Source organism: Neoarius graeffei, chromosome 8 (assembly GCF_027579695.1).
Source record: "Neoarius graeffei isolate fNeoGra1 chromosome 8, fNeoGra1.pri, whole genome shotgun sequence".
In the NCBI taxonomy this organism is placed as follows: domain Eukaryota; kingdom Metazoa; phylum Chordata; class Actinopteri; order Siluriformes; family Ariidae; genus Neoarius; species Neoarius graeffei.
In genome coordinates, this window is record NC_083576.1 from 63,647,331 (window position 1) to 63,674,116 (window position 26,786).

General features: G+C 40.6%; 1 protein-coding gene across 7 annotated transcripts in view; it reads right to left on the reverse strand.

Annotated features, from left to right (window-relative positions):
• Window positions 1-1,275: 1,275 nt before the first annotated feature.
• The window catches only part of ahnak (AHNAK nucleoprotein), a 46,135-nt gene continuing 20,624 nt past the window's right edge, over window positions 1,276-26,786 (reverse strand). For 2 of the 7 annotated variants that reach the window (XM_060927985.1, XM_060927984.1), the window contains 3 exons: window positions 23,856-24,012; window positions 23,535-23,740; window positions 1,276-22,980 (listed from right to left, as the gene is read on the reverse strand). In XM_060927985.1, coding sequence (XP_060783968.1) covers window positions 1,918-22,980; window positions 23,535-23,740; window positions 23,856-24,012 — 21,426 coding nt within the window. In that variant the 3' untranslated portion in view covers window positions 1,276-1,917. The remainder of the gene's footprint in view (window positions 22,981-23,534; window positions 23,741-23,855; window positions 24,013-26,786) is intronic. The other 5 variants (XM_060927990.1, XM_060927986.1, XM_060927988.1 and 2 more) reach the window with 5 other exon arrangements.

The window sequence follows — 26,786 nt, forward strand, 5'->3', positions numbered from 1 at the left end:
TGTCCTAACTTTTTCCTCCATTGAAATACATACTTTATTTTTTTTCTTTTTTTGGATTTGTCAAACAATGTTCATTTTTGTTGTTAAATTGCAATCAAATCACTTTCTTTTTGAAAAATACATAAAAACATGCCTGGATATTGGTATGTGTACCATTTCTAAATAAAAAGCTGATTATTTAATGGGGTGTCCTAATTTTCTCACATGCCTGTATCTCTGTCATTAAGTAGCCTATCTACTGATAGTACAGCATGTATATTTATCTTACTAAAATAAACTTTTCTTCATTTTAAGTAAATCTTTGTTCTTTATATCCCTCTGTGGTAAAATACAGACTAGAAAGTTTTGTGGGGGGGTTCCCTGTAGGAAGAGTTCTTCCCTCCACATTGGTCTCATTGGTTGAGTCTGAGCAATCAGGAAACGTATCATTTCCTGTTTCCTTGGCTTACATAACATTTCATAAGCAAGTTAGGATGTTGCTTGTTTTTAAGATCACTTCCAAGTTCTGATTTACAGCAGAGATTTTCCTCACTCTGAGTGAACTATACAATTTTTGTACATATTCAATACATATACACACTGATAACTGAACACTTTATTTGGTTTTGCAGATGACAGGAATTCAAAAATAAACAAATTCCAGCACAGCCATTCACTGGGTCAAATAATCAAATAAAGAGAGAGAGAGAGAGAGAGAGAGATGGAACAGCAATGTCGAAGTGTTCATTAAAATAGTAATGGCTGATGAAGCTGTTACTGGTTTACTGATTTGTGCAAGTTCACGGTCTCATCAGATATAAATTCTCTACACAAGTTTGTATAGATTGCATAATGATATATACACATCACATCACATTATCTCTAGCCGCTTTATCCTTCTACAGGGTCGCAGGCAAGCTGGAGCCTATCCCAGCTGACTACGGGCGAAAGGCGGGGTACACCCTGGACAAGTCGCCAGGTCATCACAGGGCTGACACATAGACACAGACAACCATTCACACTCACATTCACACCTACGGTCAATTTAGAGTCACCAGTTAACCTAACCTGCATGTCTTTGGACTGTGGGGGAAACCGGAGCACCCGGAGGAAACCCACGCGGACACGGGGAGAACATGCAAACTCCGCACAGAAAGGCCCTCGCCGGCCCCGGGGCTCGAACCCAGGACCTTCTTGCTGTGAGGCGACAGCGCTAACCACTACACCACCGTGCCGCCCATGATATATACAATTTGGCTTATTGGTTTATGTGGCACTAAAAGGATTCCCAATGTATTAAAGTGTATCAGCAGTTTATTTACATTTTTACAGGTCTAAAATATAAAGTGTCATTTGAATGAAGTCACTTTTAAAAATTCACTTTTTTATATTATACAGACTTGATTTCAAAATTATAAAATCTCACTTATATTAAATGTTCTGGGTTTGTTTGGTTTGATGAAACAGTATAGGAAAGGCACATACAACCTGTTAACAGTAAAATAACACAAAATAATGTTTTTGACAGATGCTTGTGAAACCATTCCCCCTAATGATTAACAAATACAAAAATATAATTATCATATCACAAAGTGTTAAAACCAGATGCAAATATGCCATTTCAACATTGCTGTGGTAGTGGATAGAAAATGTGATGGTAGCCTCATTTTTTTCTATTTACAAATGATAATGAAAATTACAATACAGATTTCTCTTATTTACAGTTAAAAGACATGACATGTACCCCCAGCAAAATGAAAGGACTATTATTTGGAATGCTAAAAGGAAATTGGACAAAATGTCTACATTTATAACAGTGCACTGTAGTTAGGTGAGTCTTATAATGTAGATGTCTAGTATAAAAGCTTTGGAGTGTATGTCAACTAATAGCATATAGAAAAGCTAAACATTAGTGCCTTTTAATCATATAACAACATATTATTTTTTTGGTGAAACAGCAAGTTCAAGCCTTGGAAAGCGAAAACCACCCTTTGAAACACTATCACTGCTAGATGATGATGACACTCTAGACTTTCTGGAAAGGGAAACTCCTCCAGCTCCTTCAGTCCTTGCTTCACTATCTTCTCCAAGCGTTACTTCATACGAACCCTTGGATTTTGAGCCAAACCCACCAAATGTGCCAAACTTCAGCACTCCTTTTTTGCCTTTTACTTTGGCCCCTCCAACATCCATTGAAATGTTACCACCTTCTGTCTCTAAATGCCCTTCAACAGAAGTTGGAGAAGCAAGTTCTCCTTCATCACTAAGTGATGAAGAACGATGCCTTGATTTCTTGTAAAGATCAAGTGAAGCAGATTTACTCTTAGGTGAAATTTTTAAACCAGAACTCCCTTCTACCATCTTTCCACCTATAAGCTCCCCAGAACTTGCACTTAATCCTTTAGACACTTTGGCACTCCCCTCAATTGTACCTTCAACTTGAGGTCCCTGAAAGGTAAGATCAGCTGCACTTCCACCCTTAGCTTTAGACTTGCCAAAGAATCGTGGCTTTTTGACTTTGACTTTCCCACCACTGCTTTTTAAATCTGGACATGGCACCTCCAGACTAGAACTAACATTACCACTAGCAGTTAATTCTCCTGACCCTACATCCACACCCATCTCTCTTCCTTCTACCTGGGGCAAAGCTATTCCAAATTTTGGCACTTTCATCTTGGGAAAGGTTACATTACCCTTAGTACACTCCATTGCACTTTGTACTGCAACATCTGTATGCATGCCTATTTCTCCTGTTTTCTCATCTGAAGAACTTGCATGGGGTGCTTTAAGCTTTGCACTTGGTACATTCAGCTCGACACCCTGAAATCCCTCTGCATCCGTGTGCCCCTTCACGCTACTTTCAAAGGTCCCTTTTATCTCAGGGTCTGTCAAACTGCCCTTAACTTTTATGCCTTGTCCTCCTATACTAGCATCAGGAACACTCAGGTTCATACTCATTTCAGGTGATTGTAACTTTGGAACACTGATGTCAACATCAGCAGACTTGACCTTGGCTCCTGAGATTAACTTTGGCATTTTGATTTTGGATTTTTTATCTTTGATGTCTGGGCCCTCCAAGCTAGCATTTGGTGACTGAATATCAATGCCTGGTATATCTGCTTTAAGGCTTCCAGATGATGAATCAAATTCAGTGGATTTTGTATTTCCAGACACTGAACCACTGCCTTTAACCTTTGGAGATTTGATGTCAAATTCCACATCAGGAAAATGTAGTTTTCCAAAAAATGGCTTCTTGAGCTTAGGTACTTTGAGATGCAAGTCAGGTGAGTCTGCAGATAGCTCAACATTGCCAGTTTTAGAGTCAACATTAGAGTCAACATTAATATCAGTTTTCATCTTCCCTTTCACCTTGGGTATTTTCAGTTTACCTTTCTTTTCCTTCAAACTAATGTCCACATCAGGTCCTTCAAATCTGGTATCAATTTTGTGACCCTTGCCAATCTTAGGGTCTTCGATATTCACAGTTGGTCCTTTTATATCAACATCAAATTTGGGAACATTTACTTCAGCATCAGCACCCTCCACCACTGGCCCCTTAATTCCAAAGGATGGCATTTTGATTTTGGGGATTTTAAAACTTTCTGCTCCCTCTATACTGACATTAGGTCTTTCAATTTCAACTTTGGGTGCCTGAATGTCACCTTCAATCTTGGGAACAGACACACCGACATCCCCCTTTATTTTAGGGCCTTTAAGATTGAAGTCCATATCAGGCATTGAGATCTTTGGACCAGATATGGTTGGCATTTTGATCTTCGGCATCTTCAAATCACCCTCGGGTCCTTCAATGTCCAAATCTGGGCCTGCAATTTCAAGTTTTGGTTCTTTAATGTCACCTTCAATCTTGGGAACAGACACATCCATATCCCCCTTTATTTTAGGTCCTTTCAGATTAAAATCCACATCAGGCATTGAGATATTGGGACCAGATATGGTTGGCATTTTGAATTTGGGCCCTTTGATTTTCCCTTCTGGCCCTTCAATGTCAATATCTGGGCTTTGGATGTCAATCTTAGGGCCTTTGACATCAATATTAGGCTTTGGCAGATTTACATCAATATCAGGGCCCTCAACTTTTGGACCTTTAACCCCAAATGATGGCATTTTGATTTTTGGCATCTTGAAACCTCCTCCTGTGCCTTCTACATCAAACTCCGGACCTTCAATGTCGACTTTTGGTCCTTTAATGTCACCTTCAATCTTGGGAACAGACACATCCATATCCCCCTTTATTTTCGGTCCTTTCAGGTTTAAATCCGCATCAGGCATCGAGATCTTTGGACCAGATATGGTTGGCATTTTGAATTTGGGCCCTTTGATTTTGCCTTCTGGCCCTTCAATATCAATATCTGAGCTTTTGATATCAATCTTAGGGCCTTTAACATCAATATTTGATGGTGGCAGATTTACATCAATATCAGGGCCCTCAACTTTTGGCCCTTTAACCCCAAATGATGGCATTTTGATTTTCGGCATCTTGAAGCCTCCCCCTGGTCCTTCTACTTCCAAATCAGGACCTTCAATTTCAGCTTTTGGTGCTTTAATATCACCTTCAATCTTTGGAACTGAGATATCAACATCCCCTTTTACTTTAGGGCCTTTAAATTTAAAGTCCATATCAGGCATTGAGATCTTTGGACCTGATATTGTTGGCATTTTGAACTTGGGAGATTTGATTTTTCCTTCTGGTCCTTCAATGTCAATATCTGGGCTTTGGATGTCAATCTTGGGGCCTTTGACATCAATATCTGTCTTTGGTACATTTATGTCAATATCAGGGCCCTCAACATTTGGCCCTTTTAACCCAAAAGATGGCATTTTGAGTTTTGGCATCTTGAAACCTCCTCCTGTGCCTTCTACATCAAACTCTGGACCTTCAATATCTACTTTTGGTCCTTTAATGTCACCTTCAATCTTGGGAACAGACACATCCATATCCCCCTTTATTTTAGGTGCTTTCAGGTTTAAATCCACATCAGGCATTGAGATTTTTGGACCAGATATGGTTGGCATTTTGAACTTGGGCCCTTTGATTTTTCCTTCTGGTCCTTCAAAATCAATATCTGGGCTTTTGATATCAATTTTAGGGCCTTTAACATCAATATCTGATTGTGGTAGACTTGCATCAATATCAGGGCCTTCAACTTTTGGACCTTTAACCCCAAATGATGGCATTTTGATTTTTGGCATCTTGAAACCTCCTCCTGTACCTTCTACATCAAACTCCGGACCCTCAATGTCTACTTTCGGTCCTTTAACGTCACCTTCAATCTTGGGCACAGACACATCCATATCCCCCTTTATTTTAGGTCCTTTCAGATTGAAATCCACATCAGGCATTGAGATATTTGGACCAGATATGGTTGGCATTTTGAATTTCGGCCCTTTGATTTTCCCTTCTGGTCCTTCAATGTCAATATCTGGGCTTTGAATGTCAATCTTGGGGCCTTTGACATCCAAATCTGTCTTTGGTAAATTTAGGTCAATATCAGGGCCCTCAATCTTGGGCCCTTTGAGTCCAAATGATGGCATTTTGATTTTTGGCATCTTAAAGCCTCCTCCTGTGCCTTCTACATCAAACTCAGGTCCTTCAATGTCTACTCTTGGTGCTTTAATGTCACCTTCAATCTTGGGAACAGACACATCCATATCACCCTTTATTTTCGGTCCTTTCAGGTTTAAATCCACATCAGGCATTGAGATCTTTGGGCCAGATATGGTTGGCATTTTGAACTTGGGCCCTTTGATTTTTCCTTCTGGTCCTTCAACATCAATACCTGGGCTTTTGATGTCAATGTTTGGGCCTTTGACATCAATATCTGTTTGTGGTAGACTTGCATCAATGTCAGGGCCCTCAACTTTTGGACCTTTAACCCCAAATGATGGCATTTTGATTTTTGGCATCTTGAAACCTCCTCCTGTGCCTTCTACATCAAACTCTGGACCCTCAATGTCTACTTTCGGTCCTTTAATGTCACCTTCAAACTTGGGAACAGACACATCCATATCACCCTTTATTTTAGGTCCTTTCAGGTTTAAATCCACATCAGGCATTGAGATCTTTGGACCAGATATGGTTGGCATTTTGAATTTGGGCCCTTTGATTTTCCCTTCTGGTCCTTCAATGTCAATATCTGGACTTTGGATGTCAATCTTGGGGCCTTTGACATCCATATCTGTCTTTGGTAAACTTAAATCAATGTCAGGGCCCTCAACTTTTGGCCCTTTGAGCCCAAATGATGGCATTTTAAATTTGGGCATCTTAAAGCCTCCTCCTGTGCCTTCTACATCAAACTCGGGTCCTTCAATGTCTACTCTTGGTGCTTTAATTTCACCTTCAATCTTGGGAACAGACACATCCATATCACCCTTTATTTTCGGTCCTTTCAGGTTTAAATCCACATCAGGCATTGAGATCTTTGGGCCAGATATGGTTGGCATTTTGAACTTGGGCCCTTTGATTTTTCCTTCTGGTCCTTCAACATCAATACCTGGACTTTGAATGTCAATCTTGGGGCCTTTGACATCCATATCTGTCTTTGGTAAATTTAAATCAATGTCAGGGCCCTCAACTTTTGGCCCTTTGAGCCCAAATGATGGCATTTTAAATTTGGGCATCTTAAAGCCTCCTCCTGTGCCTTCTACATCAAACTCGGGTCCTTCAATGTCTACTCTTGGTGCTTTAATTTCACCTTCAATCTTGGGAACAGACACATCCATATCACCCTTTATTTTATGTCCTTTCAGGTTTAAATCCACATCAGGCATTGAGATCTTTGGGCCAGATATGGTTGGCATTTTGAACTTGGGCCCTTTGATTTTTCCTTCTGGTCCTTCAACATCAATATCTGGGCTTTTGATGTCAATGTTTGGGCCTTTGACATCAATATCTGTTTGTGGTAGACTTGCATCAATGTCAGGGCCCTCAACTTTTGGACCTTTAACCCCAAATGATGGCATTTTGATTTTTGGCATCTTGAAACCTCCTCCTGTGCCTTCTACATCAAACTCTGGACCCTCAATGTCTAATTTCGGTCCTTTAATGTCACCTTCAATCTTGGGAACAGACACATCCATATCCCCCTTTATTTTAGGTCCTTTCAGGTTTAAATCCACATCAGGCATTGAGATCTTTGGACCAGATATGGTTGGCATTTTGAATTTGGGCCCTTTGATTTTCCCTTCTGGTCCTTCAATGTCAATATCTGGACTTTGAATGTCAATCTTGGGGCCTTTGACATCCATATCTGTCTTTGGTAAATTTAAATCAATGTCAGGGCCCTCAACTTTTGGCCCTTTGAGCCCAAATGATGGCATTTTAAATTTGGGCATCTTAAAGCCTCCTCCTGTGCCTTCTACATCAAACTCGGGTCCTTCAATGTCTACTCTTGGTGCTTTAATTTCACCTTCAATCTTGGGAACAGACACATCCATATCACCCTTTATTTTATGTCCTTTCAGGTTTAAATCCACATCAGGCATTGAGATCTTTGGGCCAGATATGGTTGGCATTTTGAACTTGGGCCCTTTGATTTTTCCTTCTGGTCCTTCAACATCAATATCTGGGCTTTTGATGTCAATGTTTGGGCCTTTGACATCAATATCTGTTTGTGGTAGACTTGCATCAATGTCAGGGCCTTCAACTTTTGGACCTTTAACCCCAAATGATGGCATTTTGATTTTTGGCATCTTGAAACCTCCTCCTGTGCCTTCTACATCAAACTCCGGACCCTCAATGTCTACTTTCGGTCCTTTCATGTCACCTTCAATCTTGGGAACAGACACATCCATATCCCCCTTTATTTTAGGTCCTTTCAGGTTTAAATCCACATCAGGCATTGAGATCTTTGGACCTGATATGGTTGGCATTTTGAATTTGGGCCCTTTGATTTTCCCTTCTGGTCCTTCAATGTCAATATCTGGGCTTTGAATGTCAATCTTGGGGCCTTTGACATCCATATCTGTCTTTGGTAAATTTAAATCAATGTCAGGGCCCTCAACTTTTGGCCCTTTGAGCCCAAATGATGGCATTTTAAATTTGGGCATCTTAAAGCCTCCTCCTGTGCCTTCTACATCAAACTCGGGTCCTTCAATGTCTACTCTTGGTGCTTTAATTTCACCTTCAATCTTGGGAACAGACACATCCATATCACCCTTTATTTTATGTCCTTTCAGGTTTAAATCCACATCAGGCATTGAGATCTTTGGGCCAGATATGGTTGGCATTTTGAACTTGGGCCCTTTGATTTTTCCTTCTGGTCCTCCAACATCAATATCTGGGCTTTTGATGTCAATGTTTGGGCCACTGATATCAATATCTGATTGTGGTAGACTTGCATCAATGTCAGGGCCTTCAACTTTTGGACCTTTAACCCCAAATGATGGCATTTTGATTTTTGGCATCTTGAAACCTCCTGCTGTGCCTTCTACATCAAACTCCGGACCCTCAATGTCTACTTTCGGTCCTTTAATGTCACCTCCAATCTTGGGAACAGACACATCCATATCCCCCTTTATTTTAGGTCCTTTCAGGTTTAAATCCACATCAGGCATTGAGATCTTTGGACCAGATATGGTTGGCATTTTGAATTTGGGCCCTTTGATTTTCCCTTCTGGTCCTTCAATGTCAATATCTGGACTTTGAATGTCAATCTTGGGGCCTTTGACATCCATATCTGTCTTTGGTAAATTTAAATCAATGTCAGGGCCCTCAACCTTTGGCCCTTTGAGCCCAAATGATGGCATTTTAAATTTGGGCATCTTAAAGCCTCCTCCTGTGCCTTCTACATCAAACTCGGGTCCTTCAATGTCTACTCTTGGTGCTTTAATGTCACCTTCAATCTTGGGAACAGACATATCCATATCACCCTTTATTTTATGTCCTTTCAGGTTTAAATCCACATCAGGCATTGAGATCTTTGGGCCAGATATGGTTGGCATTTTGAACTTGGGACCTTTGATTTTGCCTTCCGGTCCTTCAATGTCAATGTCCGGACTTTGGATGTCAATTTTTGGGCCTTTGACATCAATATCTGTCTTTGGTACTTTTATGTCAATATCAGGGCCCTCAACCTTTGGCCCTTTGAGCCCAAATGATGGCATTTTGATTTTTGGCATCTTCAGACCACCCTCTGGTCCTTCAACATCCACATCTGGGCCTGAAATTTCAACTTTTGGTGCTTTAATGTCACCTTCAGTTTTGGGAACTGAGATATCAACATCTCCTTTTAATTTAGGGCCTTTAAGATGAAAGTCCACATCAGGCATTGAGAGCTTTGGACCTGATATAGTTGGCATTTTGAACTTGGGACCTTTGATTTTGCCTTCCGGTCCTTCAATGTCAATATCTGGGCTTTGGAGGTCAATCTTAGGGCCTTTGACATCAATATCTGGCTTTGACAGATTTGCATCAATATCAGGGCCCTCAACTTTTGGCCCTTTGAGCCCAAATGATGGCATTTTGATTTTTGGCATCTTCAACCCACCTCCTGGTCCTTCAACATCCAGATCTGGTCCTTCAATTTCAACTTCTGGTGCTTTAATATCACCTTCAATCTTGGGAACTGAGATATCAACATCTCCTTTTACTTTTGGGCCTTTAAGATGAAAGTCCACATCAGGCATTGAGATCTTTGGACCAGATATGGTTGGCATTTTGAACTTGGGACCTTTGATTTTGCCTTCCGGTCCTTCAATGTCAATGTCCGGACTTTGGATGTCAATGTTTGGGCCTTTGACATCAATATCTGTCTTTGGTACATTTATGTCAATATCAGGGCCCTCAACCTTTGGCCCTTTGAGCCCAAATGATGGCATTTTGATTTTTGGCATCTTCAGACCACCCTCTGGTCCTTCAACATTCACATCTGGGCCTGCAATTTCAACTTTTGGTGCTTTAATGTCACCTTCAGTTTTGGGAACTGAGATATCAACATCTCCTTTTAATTTAGGGCCTTTAAGATGAAAGTCCACATCAGGCATTGAGAGCTTTGGACCTGATATAGTTGGCATTTTGAACTTGGGACCTTTGATTTTGCCTTCCGGTCCTTCAATGTCAATATCTGGGATTTGGAGGTCAATCTTAGGACCTTTGGCATCAATATCTGGTTTTGACAGATTTGCATCAATATCAGGGCCCTCAACTTTTGGCCCTTTGAGCCCAAATGATGGCATTTTGATTTTTGGCATCTTCAACCCACCTCCTGGTCCTTCAACATCCAGATCTGGTCCTTCAATTTCAACTTCTGGTGCTTTAATATCACCTTCAATCTTGGGAACTGAGATATCAACATCTCCTTTTACTTTTGGGCCTTTAAGATGAAAGTCCACATCAGGCATTGAGAGCTTTGGACCCGATAGAGTTGGCATTTTGAACTTGGGACCTTTGAGTTTTCCTTCTGGCCCTTCAACATCAATGTCCGGACTTTGGATGTCAATGTTTGGGCCTTTGACATCAATATCTGTCTTTGGTACATTTATGTCAATATCAGGGCCCTCAACCTTTGGCCCTTTGAGCCCAAATGATGGCATTTTGATTTTTGGCATCTTCAAACCACCCTCTGGTCCTTCAACATCCACATCTGGGCCTGCAATTTCAACTTTTGGTGCTTTAATGTCACCTTCAATCTTGGGAACTGAGATATCAACATCTCCTTTTAGTTTAGGGCCTTTAAGATGGAAGTCCACATCAGGCAAAGAAATATTTGGCCCTGAAACAGCTGGCATTTTGAATTTTGGACCTTTGATTTTTTCTTCAGGAACCTCGATGTCAACAGATGGACTTTTGACATTAACATTTATATCTGATTCACCCATACTTGGCATATCAGCTTTCGGAGATTTAAAACCAAATTTTGGCATTTTGAATTTTGGCAACTTAAAACCACCCTCAGGACTTTTAGCTTCCACAGTGACATCAGCTTTTGGAACTTTAACATCAACATCTGGTCCTTCAATCTTGGGCCCTTTCAAACCAAATTTTGGCATTTTGAACTTAGATTTCTTGAGTGAAGGTCCTGAAACATCAAGATCCATTTTGGTTGATTCTATTTCAACTTTCGGACCCTTCATTTTTCCCTCAGGTCCATGAATATGAACAGCTGGTGCATTGATATCTAAGGCTGGTCCCTTGATGTCAATATCACCTTTTGGAAGACTTAAATCAATATCAGAACCTTCAACTTTTGGGCCCTTCAATCCAAATGATGGCATTTTGATTTTTGGCATTTTGAGTCCACCTTCAGGACATTCAATATCAATGTCTGGACCTTTGATGTCCACTTCAGGTCCTTTGATATCCCCTTCAACTTTTGGAACTGAAGCATCAATATCTCCTTTCAAATTAGGACCCTTCAGTTTGAAGTCCACATCAGGCATGGAGAGCTTTGGACCAGAAATGGATGGCATCTTGAATTTTGGACCCTTCACTTTTCCCTCAGGTCCCTCAATATCCACTTCAGGTGCCTTGATATCTATGGATGGTGCTTTGATATCAACTTCACCTTTGGGCAGACTTAGATCAACATCAGGACCTTCAACCTTCGGACCCTTAAAACCAAATGATGGCATTTTGATTTTGGGCATTTTAAATCCTTCTTCTGGACCTTCAATGTCAATGTCTGGACCTTTGATGTCCACTTTAGGTGCTTTGATATCCCCTTCAACTTTTGGAACTGAAGCATCAATATCTCCTTTCAAATTAGGACCCTTCAGTTTGAAGTCCACATCAGGCATGGAGAGCTTTGGGCCAGAAATAGATGGCATCTTGAATTTTGGACCCTTCACTTTTCCCTCAGGTCCCTCAATATCCACTTCAGGTGCCTTGATATCTATGGATGGTGCTTTGATATCAACTTCACCTTTGGGCAGACTTAGATCAACATCAGGGCCTTCAACCTTCGGACCCTTAAAACCGAATGATGGCATTTTAATTTTGGGCATTTTAAATCCTCCTTCAGGACATTCAATATCAATGTCTGGACCTTTGATGTCCACTTCAGGTGCTTTGATATCCCCTTCAAGTTTTGGAACTGAAGCATCAATATCTCCTTTCAAATTAGGACCCTTCAGTTTGAAGTCCACATCAGGCATGGAGAGCTTTGGGCCAGAAATGGATGGCATCTTGAATTTTGGACCCTTCAATTTTCCCTCAGGTCCCTCAATATCCACTTCAGGTGCCTTGATATCTATGGATGGTGCTTTGATATCAACTTCACCTTTGGGCAGACTTAGATCAACATCAGGACCTTCAACCTTCGGACCCTTAAAACCAAACGATGGCATTTTGATTTTTGGCATTTTAAATCCATCTTCTGGACCTTCAATGTCAATGTCTGGACCTCTGATGTCCACTTTAGGTGCTTGTAAATCCCCTGCAAGTTTAGGTACTGAAGCATCAACATCTCCTTTCAAATTAGGACCCTTCAGTTTAAAGTCCACATCAGGCATGGAGAGCTTTGGACCAGAAATGGATGGCATCTTGAATTTTGGACCCTTCACTTTTCCCTCAGGTCCCTCAATATCCACTTCAGGTGCCTTGATATCTATGGATGGTGCTTTGATATCAACTTCACCTTTGGGCAGACTTAGATCAACATCAGGGCCTTCAACCTTCGGACCCTTAAAACCGAATGATGGCATTTTAATTTTGGGCATTTTAAATCCTCCTTCAGGACATTCAATATCAATGTCTGGACCTTTGATGTCCACTTCAGGTGCTTTGATATCCCCTTCAAGTTTTGGAACTGAAGCATCAATATCTCCTTTCAAATTAGGACCCTTCAGTTTGAAGTCCACATCAGGCATGGAGAGCTTTGGGCCAGAAATGGATGGCATCTTGAATTTTGGACCCTTCACTTTTCCCTCAGGTCCCTCAATATCCACTTCAGGTGCCTTGATATCTATGGATGGTGCTTTGATATCAATTTCACCTTTGGGCAGACTTAGATCAACATCAGGACCTTCAACCTTCGGACCCTTAAAACCGAATGATGGCATTTTAATTTTGGGCATTTTAAATCCTCCTTCAGGACATTCAATATCAATGTCTGGACCTTTGATATCCACTTTAGGTGCTTTGATATCCCCTTCAACTTTTGGAACTGAAGCATCAATATCTCCTTTCAAATTAGGACCCTTCAGTTTGAAGTCCACATCAGGCATGGAGAGCTTTGGGCCAGAAATAGATGGCATCTTGAATTTTGGACCCTTCACTTTTCCCTCAGGTCCCTCAATATCCACTTCAGGTGCCTTGATATCTATGGATGGTGCTTTGATATCAACTTCACCTTTGGGCAGACTTAGATCAACATCAGGACCTTCAACCTTCGGACCCTTAAAACCAAACGATGGCATTTTGATTTTTGGCATTTTAAATCCTTCGTCTGGACCTTCAATGTCAAGGTCTGGACCTTTGATGTCCACTTTAGGTGCTTCTAAATCCCCTTCAAGTTTAGGTACTGAAGCATCAACATCTCGTTTCAAATTAGGACCCTTCAGTTTAAAGTCCACATCAGGCATGGAGAGCTTTGGACCAGAAATGGATGGCATCTTGAATTTTGGACCCTTCACTTTTCCCTCAGGTCCCTCAATATCCACTTCAGGTGCCTTGATATCTATGGATGGTGCTTTGATATCAACTTCACCTTTGGGCAGACTTAGGTCAACATCAGGACCTTCAACCTTCGGACCCTTAAAACCAAATGATGGCATTTTAATTTTGGGCATTTTAAATCCTCCTTCAGGACATTCAATATCAATGTCTGGACCTTTGATATCCACTTTAGGTGCTTTGATATCCCCTTCAACTTTTGGAACTGAAGCATCAATATCTCCTTTCAAATTAGGACCCTTCAGTTTGAAGTCCACATCAGGCATGGAGAGCTTTGGGCCAGAAATGGATGGCATCTTGAATTTTGGACCCTTCACTTTTCCCTCAGGTCCCTCAATATCCACTTCAGGTGCCTTGATATCTATGGATGGTGCTTTGATATCAACTTCACCTTTGGGCAGACTTAGATCAACATCAGGACCTTCAACCTTCGGACCCTTAAAACCAAACGATGGCATTTTGATTTTTGGCATTTTAAATCCTTCTTCTGGACCTTCAATGTCAATGTCTGGACCTTTGATGTCCACTTTAGGTGCTTCTAAATCCCCTTCAAGTTTAGGTATTGAAGCATCAACATCTCCTTTCAAATTAGGACCCTTCAGTTTGAAGTCCACATCAGGCATGGAGAGCTTTGGGCCAGAAATAGATGGCATCTTGAATTTTGGACCCTTCACTTTTCCCTCAGGTCCCTCAATATCCACTTCAGGTGCCTTGATATCTATGGATGGTGCTTTGATATCAACTTCACCTTTGGGCAGACTTAGGTCAACATCAGGACCTTCAACCTTCGGACCCTTAAAACCGAATGATGGCATTTTAATTTTGGGCATTTTAAATCCTCCTTCAGGACATTCAATATCAATGTCTGGACCTTTGATATCCACTTTAGGTGCTTTGATATCCCCTTCAACTTTTGGAACTGAAGCATCAATATCTCCTTTCAAATTAGGACCCTTCAGTTTGAAGTCCACATCAGGCATGGAGAGCTTTGGGCCAGAAATAGATGGCATCTTGAATTTTGGACCCTTCACTTTTCCCTCAGGTCCCTCAATATCCACTTCAGGTGCCTTGATATCTATGGATGGTGCTTTGATATCAACTTCACCTTTGGGCAGACTTAGATCAACATCAGGACCTTCAACCTTCGGACCCTTAAAACCAAACGATGGCATTTTGATTTTTGGCATTTTAAATCCTTCGTCTGGACCTTCAATGTCAATGTCTGGACCTTTGATGTCCACTTTAGGTGCTTCTAAATCCCCTTCAAGTTTAGGTACTGAAGCATCAACATCTCCTTTCAAATTAGGACCCTTCAGTTTAAAGTCCACATCAGGCATGGAGAGCTTTGGACCAGAAATGGATGGCATCTTGAATTTTGGACCCTTCACTTTTCCCTCAGGTCCCTCAATATCCACTTCAGGTGCCTTGATATCTATGGATGGTGCTTTGATATCAACTTCACCTTTGGGCAGACTTAGGTCAACATCAGGACCTTCAACCTTCGGACCCTTAAAACCAAATGATGGCATTTTGATTTTTGGCATTTTAAATCCTCCTTCAGGACATTCAATATCAATGTCTGGACCTTTGATATCCACTTTAGGTGCTTTGATATCCCCTTCAACTTTTGGAACTGAAGCATCAATATCTCCTTTCAGATTAGGACCCTTCAGTTTGAAGTCCACATCAGGCATGGAGAGCTTTGGGCCAGAAATGGATGGCATCTTGAATTTTGGACCCTTCACTTTTCCCTCAGGTCCCTCAATATCCACTTCAGGTGCCTTGATATCTATGGATGGTGCTTTGATATCAACTTCACCTTTGGGCAGACTTAGATCAACATCAGGACCTTCAACCTTCGGACCCTTAAAACCAAACGATGGCATTTTGATTTTTGGCATTTTAAATCCTTCGTCTGGACCTTCAATGTCAATGTCTGGACCTTTGATGTCCACTTTAGGTGCTTCTAAATCCCCTTCAAGTTTAGGTACTGAAGCATCAACATCTCCTTTCAAATTAGGACCCTTCAGTTTAAAGTCCACATCAGGCATGGAGAGCTTTGGACCAGAAATGGATGGCATCTTGAATTTTGGACCCTTCACTTTTCCCTCAGGTCCCTCAATATCCACTTCAGGTGCCTTGATATCTATGGATGGTGCTTTGATATCAACTTCACCTTTGGGCAGACTTAGGTCAACATCAGGACCTTCAACCTTCGGACCCTTAAAACCAAATGATGGCATTTTAATTTTGGGCATTTTAAATCCTCCTTCAGGACATTCAATATCAATGTCTGGACCTTTGATATCCACTTTAGGTGCTTTGATATCCCCTTCAACTGTTGGAACTGAAGCATCAATATCTCCTTTCAGATTAGGACCCTTCAGTTTGAAGTCCACATCAGGCATGGAGAGCTTTGGGCCAGAAATGGATGGCATCTTGAATTTTGGACCCTTCACTTTTCCCTCAGGTCCCTCAATATCCACTTCAGGTGCCTTGATATCTATGGATGGTGCTTTGATATCAACTTCACCTTTGGGCAGACTTAGATCAACATCAGGACCTTCAACCTTCGGACCCTTAAAACCAAATGATGGCATTTTGATTTTTGGCATTTTAAATCCTTCTTCTGGACTTTCAATGTCAATGTCTGGACCTTTGATGTCCACTTTAGGTGCTTCTAAATCCCCTTCAAGTTTAGGTACTGAAGCATCAACATCTCCTTTCAAATTAGGACCCTTCAGTTTAAAGTCCACATCAGGCATGGAGAGCTTTGGACCAGAAATGGATGGCATCTTGAATTTTGGACCCTTCACTTTTCCCTCAGGTCCCTCAATATCCACTTCAGGTGCCTTGATATCTATGGATGGTGCTTTGATATCAACTTCACCTTTGGGCAGACTTAGATCAACATCAGGGCCTTCAACCTTCGGACCCTTAAAACCGAATGATGGCATTTTAATTTTGGGCATTTTAAATCCTCCTTCAGGACATTCAATATCAATGTCTGGACCTTTGATGTCCACTTTAGGTGCTTTGATATCCCCTTCAAGTTTAGGAACTGAAGCATCAATATCTCCTTTCAAATTAGGACCCTTCAGTTTGAAGTCCACATCAGGCATGGAGAGCTTTGGGCCAGAAATGGATGGCATCTTGAATTTTGGACCCTTCACTTTTCCCTCAGGTCCCTCAATATCCACTTCAGGTGCCTTGATATCTATGGATGGTGCTTTGATATCAACTTCACCTTTGGGCAGACTTAGGTCAACATCAGGACCTTCAACCTTCGGACCCTTAAAACCAAATGATGGCATTTTAATTTTGGGCATTTTAAATCCTCCTTCAGGACATTCAATATCAATGTCTGGATCTTTGATATCCACTTTAGGTGCTTTGATATCCCCTTCAACTTTTGGAACTGAAGCATCAATATCTCCTTTCAAATTAGGACCCTTCAGTTTGAAGTCTACATCAGGCATGGAGAGCTTTGGGCCAGAAATAGATGGCATCTTGAATTTTGGACCCTTCACTTTTCCCTCAGGTCCCTCAATATCCACTTCAGGTGCCTTGATATCTATGGATGGTGCTTTGATATCAACTTCACCTTTGGGCAGACTTAGGTCAACATCAGGACCTTCAACCTTCGGACCCTTAAAACCGAATGATGGCATTTTAATTTTGGGCATTTTAAATCCTCCTTCAGGACATTCAATATCAATGTCTGGACCTTTGATATCCACTTTAGGTGCTTTGATATCCCCTTCAACTTTTGGAACTGAAGCATCAATATCTCCTTTCAAATTAGGACCCTTCAGTTTGAAGTCCACATCCGGCATGGAGAGCTTTGGGCCAGAAATGGATGGCATCTTGAATTTTGGACCCTTCACTTTTCCCTCAGGTCCCTCAATATCCACTTCAGGTGCCTTGATATCTATGGATGGTGCTTTGATATCAACTTCACCTTTGGGCAGACTTAGATCAACATCAGGACCTTCAACCTTCGGACCCTTAAAACCAAACGATGGCATTTTGAGTTTTGGCATTTTAAATCCATCTTCTGGACCTTCAATGTCAATGTCTGGACCTTTGATGTCCACTTTAGGTGCTTGTAAATCCCCTTCAAGTTTAGGTACTGAAGCATCAACATCTCCTTTCAAATTAGGACCCTTCAGTCTGAAGTCCACATCAGGCATGGAGAGCTTTGGACCAGAAATGGATGGCATCTTGAATTTTGGACCCTTCACTTTTCCCTCAGGTCCCTCAATATCCACTTCAGGTGCCTTGATATCTATGGATGGTGCTTTGATATCAACTTCACCTTTGGGCAGACTTAGATCAACATCAGGACCTTCAACCTTCGGACCCTTAAAACCAAATGATGGCATTTTGATTTTGGGCATTTTAAATCCTTCTTCTGGACCTTCAATGTCAATGTCTGGACTTTTGATGTCCACTTTAGGTGCTTTGATATCCCCTTCAACTTTTGGAACTGAAGCATCAATATCTCCTTTCAAATTAGGACCCTTCAGTTTGAAGTCCACATCAGGCATGGAGAGCTTTGGACCAGAAATGGATGGCATCTTGAATTTTGGACCCTTCACTTTTCCCTCAGGTCCCTCAATATCCACTTCAGGTGCCTTGATATCTATGGATGGTGCTTTGATATCAACTTCACCTTTGGGCAGACTTAGATCAACATCAGGACCTTCAACCTTCGGACCCTTAAAACCAAATGATGGCATTTTGATTTTTGGCATTTTAAATCCTTCTTCTGGACCTTCAATGTCAATGTCTGGACCTTTGATGTCCACTTTAGGTGCTTCTAAATCCCCTTCAAGTTTAGGTACTGAAGCATCAACATCTCCTTTCAAATTAGGACCCTTCAGTTTAAAGTCCACATCAGGCATGGAGAGCTTTGGACCAGAAATGGATGGCATCTTGAATTTTGGACCCTTCACTTTTCCCTCAGGTCCCTCAATATCCACTTCAGGTGCCTTGATATCTATGGATGGTGCTTTGATATCAACTTCACCTTTGGGCAGACTTAGATCAACATCAGGACCTTCAATCTTCGGACCCTTAAAACCAAATGATGGCATTTTAATTTTGGGCATTTTAAATCCTCCTTCAGGACATTCAATATCAATGTCTGGACCTTTGATGTCCACTTTAGGTGCTTTGATATCCCCTTCAACTTTTGGAACTGAAGCATCAACATCTCCTTTCAAATTAGGACCTTTCAGTTTGAAGTCCACATCAGGCATGGAGAGCTTTGGGCCAGAAATGGATGGCATCTTGAATTTTGGACCCTTCACTTTTCCCTCAGGTCCGTCAAAATCCACTTCAGGTGCTTTGATATCTATGGATGGTGCTTTGATATCAACTTCACCTTTGGGCAGACTTAGATCAACATCAGGACCTTCAACCTTTGGACCCTTAAAACCAAATGATGGTATTTTGATTTTTGGCATTTTAAATCCTTCTTCTGGACCTTCAATGTCAATGTCTGGACCTTTGATGTCCACTTTAGGTGCTTCTAAATCCCCTTCAAGTTTAGGTACTGAAGCATCAACATCTCCTTTCAAATTAGGACCCTTCAGTTTAAAGTCCACATCAGGCATGGAGAGCTTTGGACCAGAAATGGATGGCATCTTGAATTTCGGACCCTTCACTTTTCCCTCAGGTCCCTCAATATCCACTTCAGGTGCCTTGATATCTATGGATGGTGCTTTGATATCAACTTCACCTTTGTGCAGACTTAGATCAACATCAGGACCTTCAACCTTCGGACCCTTAAAACCGAATGATGGCATTTTAATTTTGGGCATTTTAAATCCTCCTTCAGGACATTCAATATCAATGTCTGGACCTTTGATGTCCACTTTAGGTGCTTCTAAATCCCCTTCAAGTTTAGGTACTGAAGCATCAACATCTCCTTTCAAATTAGGACCCTTTAGTTTGAAGTCCACATCAGGCATGGAGAGCTTTGGGCCAGAAATGGATGGCATCTTGAATTTTGGACCCTTCACTTTTCCCTCAGGTCCCTCAATATCCACTTCAGGTGCCTTGATATCTATGGATGGTGCTTTGATATCAACTTCACCTTTGGGCAGACTTAGATCAACATCAGGACCTTCAACCTTCTGACCCTTAAAACCGAATGATGGCATTTTAATTTTGGGCATATTAAATCCTCCTTCGGGACATTCAATATCAATGTCTGGACCTTTGATGTCCACTTTAGGTGCTTTGATATCCCCTTCAACTTTTGGAACTGAAGCATCAATATCTCCTTTCAAATTAGGACCCTTCAGTTTAACGTCCACATCAGGCATGGAGAGCTTTGGACCAGAAATGGATGGCATCTTGAATTTTGGACCCTTCACTTTTCCCTCAGGTCCCTCAATATCCACTTCAGGTGCCTTGATATCTATGGATGGTGCTTTGATATCAACCTCACCTTTGGGCAGACTTAGATCAACATCAGGACCTTCAACCTTCGGACCCTTAAAACCAAACGATGGCATTTTGATTTTTGGCATTTTAAATCCTCCTTCAGGATCTTCAATGTCAATGTCTGGACCTTTGATGTCCATTTTAGGTGCTTCTAAATCCCCTTCAAATTTAGGTACTGAAGCATCAACATCTCCTTTCAAATTAGGACCCTTCAGTTTAAAGTCCACATCAGGCATGGAGAGCTTTGGACCAGAAATGGATGGCATCTTGAATTTTGCACCCTTCACTTTTCCCTCAGGTCCCTCAATATCCACTTCAGGTGCCTTGATATCTATGGATGGTGCTTTGATATCAACTTCACCTTTGGGCAGACTTAGATCAACATCAGGACCTTCAACCTTTGGACCCTTAAAACCAAATGATGGGATTTTGATTTTTGGCATTTTAAATCCTTCTTCTGGACCTTCAATGTCAATGTCTGGACCTTTGATGTCCACTTTAGGTGCTTCTAAATCCCCTTCAAGTTTAGGTACTGAAGCATCAACATCTCCTTTCAAATTAGGACCTTTCAGTTTAACGTCCACATCAGGCATGGAGAGCTTTGGACCAGAAATGGATGGCATCTTGAATTTTGGACCCTTCACTTTTCCCTCAGGTCCCTCAATATCCACTTCAGGTGCCTTGATATCTATGGATGGTGCTTTGATATCAACTTCACCTTTGGGCAGACTTAGATCAACATCAGGACCTTCAACCTTCGGACCCTTAAAACCAAACGATGGCATTTTGATTTTTGGTATTTTAAATCCTCCTTCTGGACATTCAGTGTCAATGTCTGGATGTTTGATGTCCACTTTAGGTGCTTTGATATCCCCTTCAACTTTTGGAACTGAAGCATCAATTTCTCCTTTCACCTTAGGAACCTTATAGTTCAAATCCACGTCAGGCATGGAGATCTTTGTACCCGAAATGGATGGCATTTTGAATTTTGGACCCTTCACTTTTCCCTCAGCTCCCTCAATGTCCACTTCAGGTGCCTTGATATCGATGGATGGTGCTTTTATATCAAGTTCCCCTTTGGGAAGACTTACATCTACATCAGGCCCTTCAATCTTTGGACCTTTGAGACCAAATGATGACATTTTAATTTTTGGCATTTTAAATCCTCCTTCTGGACCTTCAATATCAATATTTGGGCCTTCAATTTCTACTTTTGGTGCCTTGATATCCCCTTCAAGGTTGGGAACTGAAGCATCCACTTCTCCTTTCAGCTCCAGACCCTTAAGGTTCAAATCCATGTGAGGCATGGAAATCTTTGGACCAGAAATGGATGGCATTTTGAATTTTGGGCCCTTCACTTTTCCGTCAGGTCCCTCAATATCCACTTCAGGAGCCTTGATATCAATGGATGGTCCTTTTATATCAGCCTGTCCTTTAGGAAGACTTAAATCTACTTCAGGCCCTTCAATCTTTGGACCTTTGAGACCAAATGATGACATTTTGATTCCTCCTTCAGGGCCCTCAATATCAATGTCTTGACTTTTAGTATCCAATTTAGGTGCTTTGATATCCCCTTCAACTTTTGGAACTGAAGCATCAACTTCTCCTTTCACGTTAGGACTCTTCAGGTTGACGTCCACTTCAGGCATGGAGATCTTTGGACCAGAAATGGATGGCATCTTGAATTTTGCACCCTTCACTTTTCCATCAGGTCCCTCAATGTCAACATCTGTTGCTTTGATGTCTATGGATGTTCCTTTTATTTTAACTTCACCTTTGGGAAGACTTGCATCTACTTCAGGACCTTCAACTTTTGGACCTTTAATTTCAAACGACTGCACTTTTATTTTTGGCATTTTGAGTCCTCCGTCAGGGCCCTCAGTATCAGCCTTTGTACCTCTGATGTCCATGTTCGCTACTTTGAGGTCCCCTTTGATTTTTGGTACTGTACCATCAATTTCCCCTTTCACTTTAGGGCCCTTAATATTAACATCCACTTTGGTCATTTCTGAACCCGAAGTGGATGTCAAATTCACCTTCGGTCCTGCAGCACCAGGAGCCTTGATTTCTACTTTTGCAGCTTTTATATTAATGTCACTTTTGGAAGAACCTTTGTCTGCATCACTCTTCTCAGCTTTTGGACCCTTAATTTCAAATGATGCCACTTTTATTTTTGACACATTAACTCCACCTTCTGACCTCTCTGGACCTATAATGTCCAATTTGGGTGCTTTAATATCCTTTTCAGCTTCTGTGCCTGAAATAGTAACTTCACGTTTTATTTTTAGCATTTGATCACTATTGCTTACCCGATCCTTATCTGCCCCTAGGCCAAGTGTCACTGAGAGATCAGCATAACCTGTGTTTGTGTCTGGTGTGGGTGCATCTTTGCCTCTTACACTATTATCATGCTGAATCCTTTCAGAAGACCCTTCTGCCCCATGTGTTTTTGCTGCTGACAGTCCAGGGTCATATATATTAAATCTCAAATCCTTCCCACTTCCTTCTGTTCCTTTTGTTGTAATTGATGTTTTGACATGTGCTGTACTCCAGTGCTTCTCAGAGGACCCCTCTGAATCTTTTAATCTACCTTCTCCAAGATCTAAACCCTCTTGCCCACTGACCCTGCTTATTATGTTACCATGAGGCAGTTTAATTTGAGCAGAGCTCCCTTCTGAAACATTAACTTTGAATTCTGGGCTTGAAATATCAATCTGTTGCTGGCCAGCTCCCCCCGGAATGTCCACAGTGTAGGTAGTGATACGGCGGGTAATGGTTGTAATGGTGCTGCCATCACTGCTCGTGCTGCTGTGACGTTCTGTACGTACATCAACTCCCTCTGCAAGGTCCTCAGACTTCAGTCTAGGCTTAATTTTCTTTGTGTAGATTCTCCTGTACTCCTCGTCGTCCCCACTCTGCAGAGATATAAATTAAAGGTGAATTATGTCATATTTTTTTTTAAATCAAACCAATTACTGATTTATCAATTACTAATTTCCCTGTTGACTCATTTGTGAATTAAGAAATCAAAGATTTTATGTTAAAGATTTACTTACTAGATAACTGATTATTAAAGTTGGTCATTAAATCAACTTGTTGGCCTTGTTTTTAATTTACATTAACCCCTTAAATTATTGGCTTGTTATCCAATTATTCACCTTTATTATTCAGTAATTATAAGAAACAACTTAATAACTACAGTGAAATTGATAGAAAGAGTGATGGGTTCTTCACAGATTAAAGAGTTAAATCCAATGTTGGCTCTAGTTGGAAAATTGTAATTAGTTGGTCTGATGAACACATTAAGGGTTTTCAAAAATTGTAATTACCATTAAAGAGTTTAAGAGTCAGTTATAGCTCTTCCTACCAAAACCATACATGATGTAACTAAATTAATAATATTATTATAACCTATAATATAATACAGTAGGACTTTCTGAAAATCAAAAGTAACAAAATACACTGATACCAGAATGATATCAGGACTAGAATCTCCAAATCCACTTCGTCCTTCCCATGACAGTGTGCCCATGGGGGAGCGACAAGGTGATTTGTCTCCTGTCTTGTGCTGTAGCTTTAGTCCAACTTTATGTTTGTTAAGGTTCTTCAATAACTCTGCTGTTTCTTCTGAGCTCATATTCTCAAAGTAGATTGTGGCACCAACAATTTGATCACCTGTGAACATATGGCGTAAATTAGATAACAGCAGATATATGTTCAATTTAGAAACATGAAAGTCCTAGGTGTTATGAATCAGAAAGGTTGCAATAGACAGCATGCAATCATCTACCTTCAAATACTCTCCCGGTATGAGCAGCAGGGGATTCTTCTTTCACTTCTTTGACAAAAATCTCTCCATGACCCTTTTGCTCTATTGTAAGCCCATGTTTATCAGGGCCCATCCACTGAGGGAAGAGCACTTCTCTTGTGTCTTCTTCATCAGCCATCTTGAAAAGGAGGAAAGAAGCTAATTCACATAAAGGATAACCTTTACAGTACTAGTCACATGTTTGGACAAACCTACTCATTCATAGTAATGAGTCTGTCCAAACTTTTGTTTGGTACTGTGTGTGCGCATGTGTGTTGGGTCCCCTCCAAGGACAACTCTTTTGTTTTTGCTATATACTGAAGACATTTGGGTTTTAGATCAAAAGATGAAAGACAATAGATCAGAATTTCAGCTTTTATTTCCTGATATAAAGATCTAGATGTGTGAAACAACTTAGACCATGGAATATTTTGTTTGAATCCACCCATTTTTCAAGTTATCAAAAATACTGGAACACAGACAGGTGTTTCTTGTCCAGGTGGACCCTTTTAGATTGGCTGTTCAAACAATTAATAGCTCTGAACATTTAACCTAGGTTTGAGCCATGGGTTTTGTGAAGACCGCATTTGTTATTAAAAAGGATAAACCAATATGAAGACCAGACAGTTGTCTATGAGAGAAAAGCAAGCCACTTTACAGCTGAGAAAAGAGCCAAAATCAATTACAGTCTTTGAACAAGCATGGGGCATAGCCAATATAACAATTTGGAATGTCCTGAAAAAGAAAGAAACCACTGGTATACTAACAACAAGACGTCAAAGAGGTCAGCCAAGGAAAACAGCAATTGAGGATAGAAATACTGTGAGAGCTATGAAGAAAAACCCAAAACCAACAGTCAGTGATATCAAGCTCCACAAGGTAAGGGCAAGGTCATCAATTCACTTTTTGAATAAGGCTTTGAGAACAAAAATAAAGGCCATACTACAAGATGCAAATCACTCATCAGCAGTAAGAATCAGAAGGCCAGGTTGGAATTCACAAAGAAATATAGAGATGGGCCACGAAAGTTTTGGAACCAAAATGAACCTCTACCAGAGTGATGGAAGGGCTAAAGTGTGGAGAAAGAAATTATCTGCTTATAAACCAAAACATACATGCTCATCAGTCAATTACACTGGATGTAGTATCATGGCTTGCATGACTGCTTCTGGAATGGGCTCACTAATATTTATTGATGATGTAACTCAATGGTAGCAGCAACATGAATTTAAAAGTCAACAGAAACATTCTTGCAATTCATGGAATCGCATGAAAAAATGCATTCAATTTAATTGTTAGGAACCTCATTATGCAGCAAGACAATGGCAGCAAAACTGCTGACAACACAGCAAAGGTCTTCATCAGGCAAAAAAAAGTGGAAGGTTTTAAACTAGCCAATTCACTCACCACACCTTAACCCAATTGAGTATGCATTTCACGTCTTGACTCGCTCACCTAAAAATTGGGTGGTCTGTCACCAAAGTTGCCATGTTCTAAGTTGGTTATCACGTATGTAAATATCACAAAACTAAAGCTGAAATTCTGATTTATCATCTCATTCATCTTTCAATTTCAAATGTCTTCAGTGTGTAGCAAAAGTATTAGTCTTGCCATTCCAATAAGGGACAATATATAAAAGATGCAATGATTTTGAACTTACATATTTATCTTCTAGACATAAAAACGCCAGGATCTTTGAATATAAAGTCAAGTAGGTTTTTATTCTCATTCCTCTCTATAACTTGTATACATTAGAAAGAAATGACATTTTTTCAGGGTCATGGAGAAAGGCATAATAGAGCAGCACAGTACACAGGACTACAATGTACATTATTGGTGGAAAAATTACAAGCATAGGCATCTGGAACAAGCAGATATTCTTTTTTATTGTTGTTGTTTGTTGTCTAGCAGATAAGTAAGCACAACAACAAAAGAAAGAAAATAAGTCCTACCTCCTACTGACTTTCCAAAACAAAACTTTTCATTTGATATACAAGTATATATTTAAACATAATGCACTTCACTGTGAGGTAACACACCTTGCACACCTTGATATTGTAACTACTGTGCATCCTACTCATTCTGAATCCTACATCACATACTGCACTGCACACATCATATGAGGCATGATCTGGTTGGTGGTGGAATGGCTTTTATTCAGCAGAGCAAAATAAAGCACAGCAAAAAGCTGGCATATAACTTGCCTGCTAGCAGTTTACAATTAGCTCAAGGATAAGAAAAAATAAAGAATCATAATACAGCTATGGAAAAAAAATTAAGAGATAACTTTTAATTGTGACCACCATTAAATGTGATCTCTTGATTTTTTCCATAGCTGTATTTTTAACATGTGATATGAGGAAAGAACACCATATCTCATAGCCTAAATGTTGGCAAACAATAATAACTTCTGTCAAGGTCACAAGCAATGTGCTACATCAAAGACTTTACCAGGAGAAGATAATCACTGGATATCAAGTCATCCCCTCAATGGTCATTTATATATTCTTTTGTTTTCCTTAATCTGTATTACTGCACTTAACTACATAATTAGCTGGCCACAAGGTATTCCATTATGTTACCTACAACTTTTTAGCCTTATCAATTAGGTTTCTGTGTACCCAAAGCATAAAATGAGCAGCACAATGGAGCTACATTTAACCTTGTGGTTTAACTAATCAATTTATCCTTTGCCCACCCCGTGTATAAATCCTAAATTAGGTAATACCCCCATATTCTTGTATCACAAATAGCCTAATATGATTGGGATTAGTTAACTTTGCTACTGAACCCCCAATTTTGAGTGCAGGCTAACTTGCTGGCAGTTCTATAGCCAGCTAGCTGAGGCTGAATTGAAGAGTTTCATTACAAAATGCACTATCCATTTTGGGGCAATTTTGATCATTTTTAAAA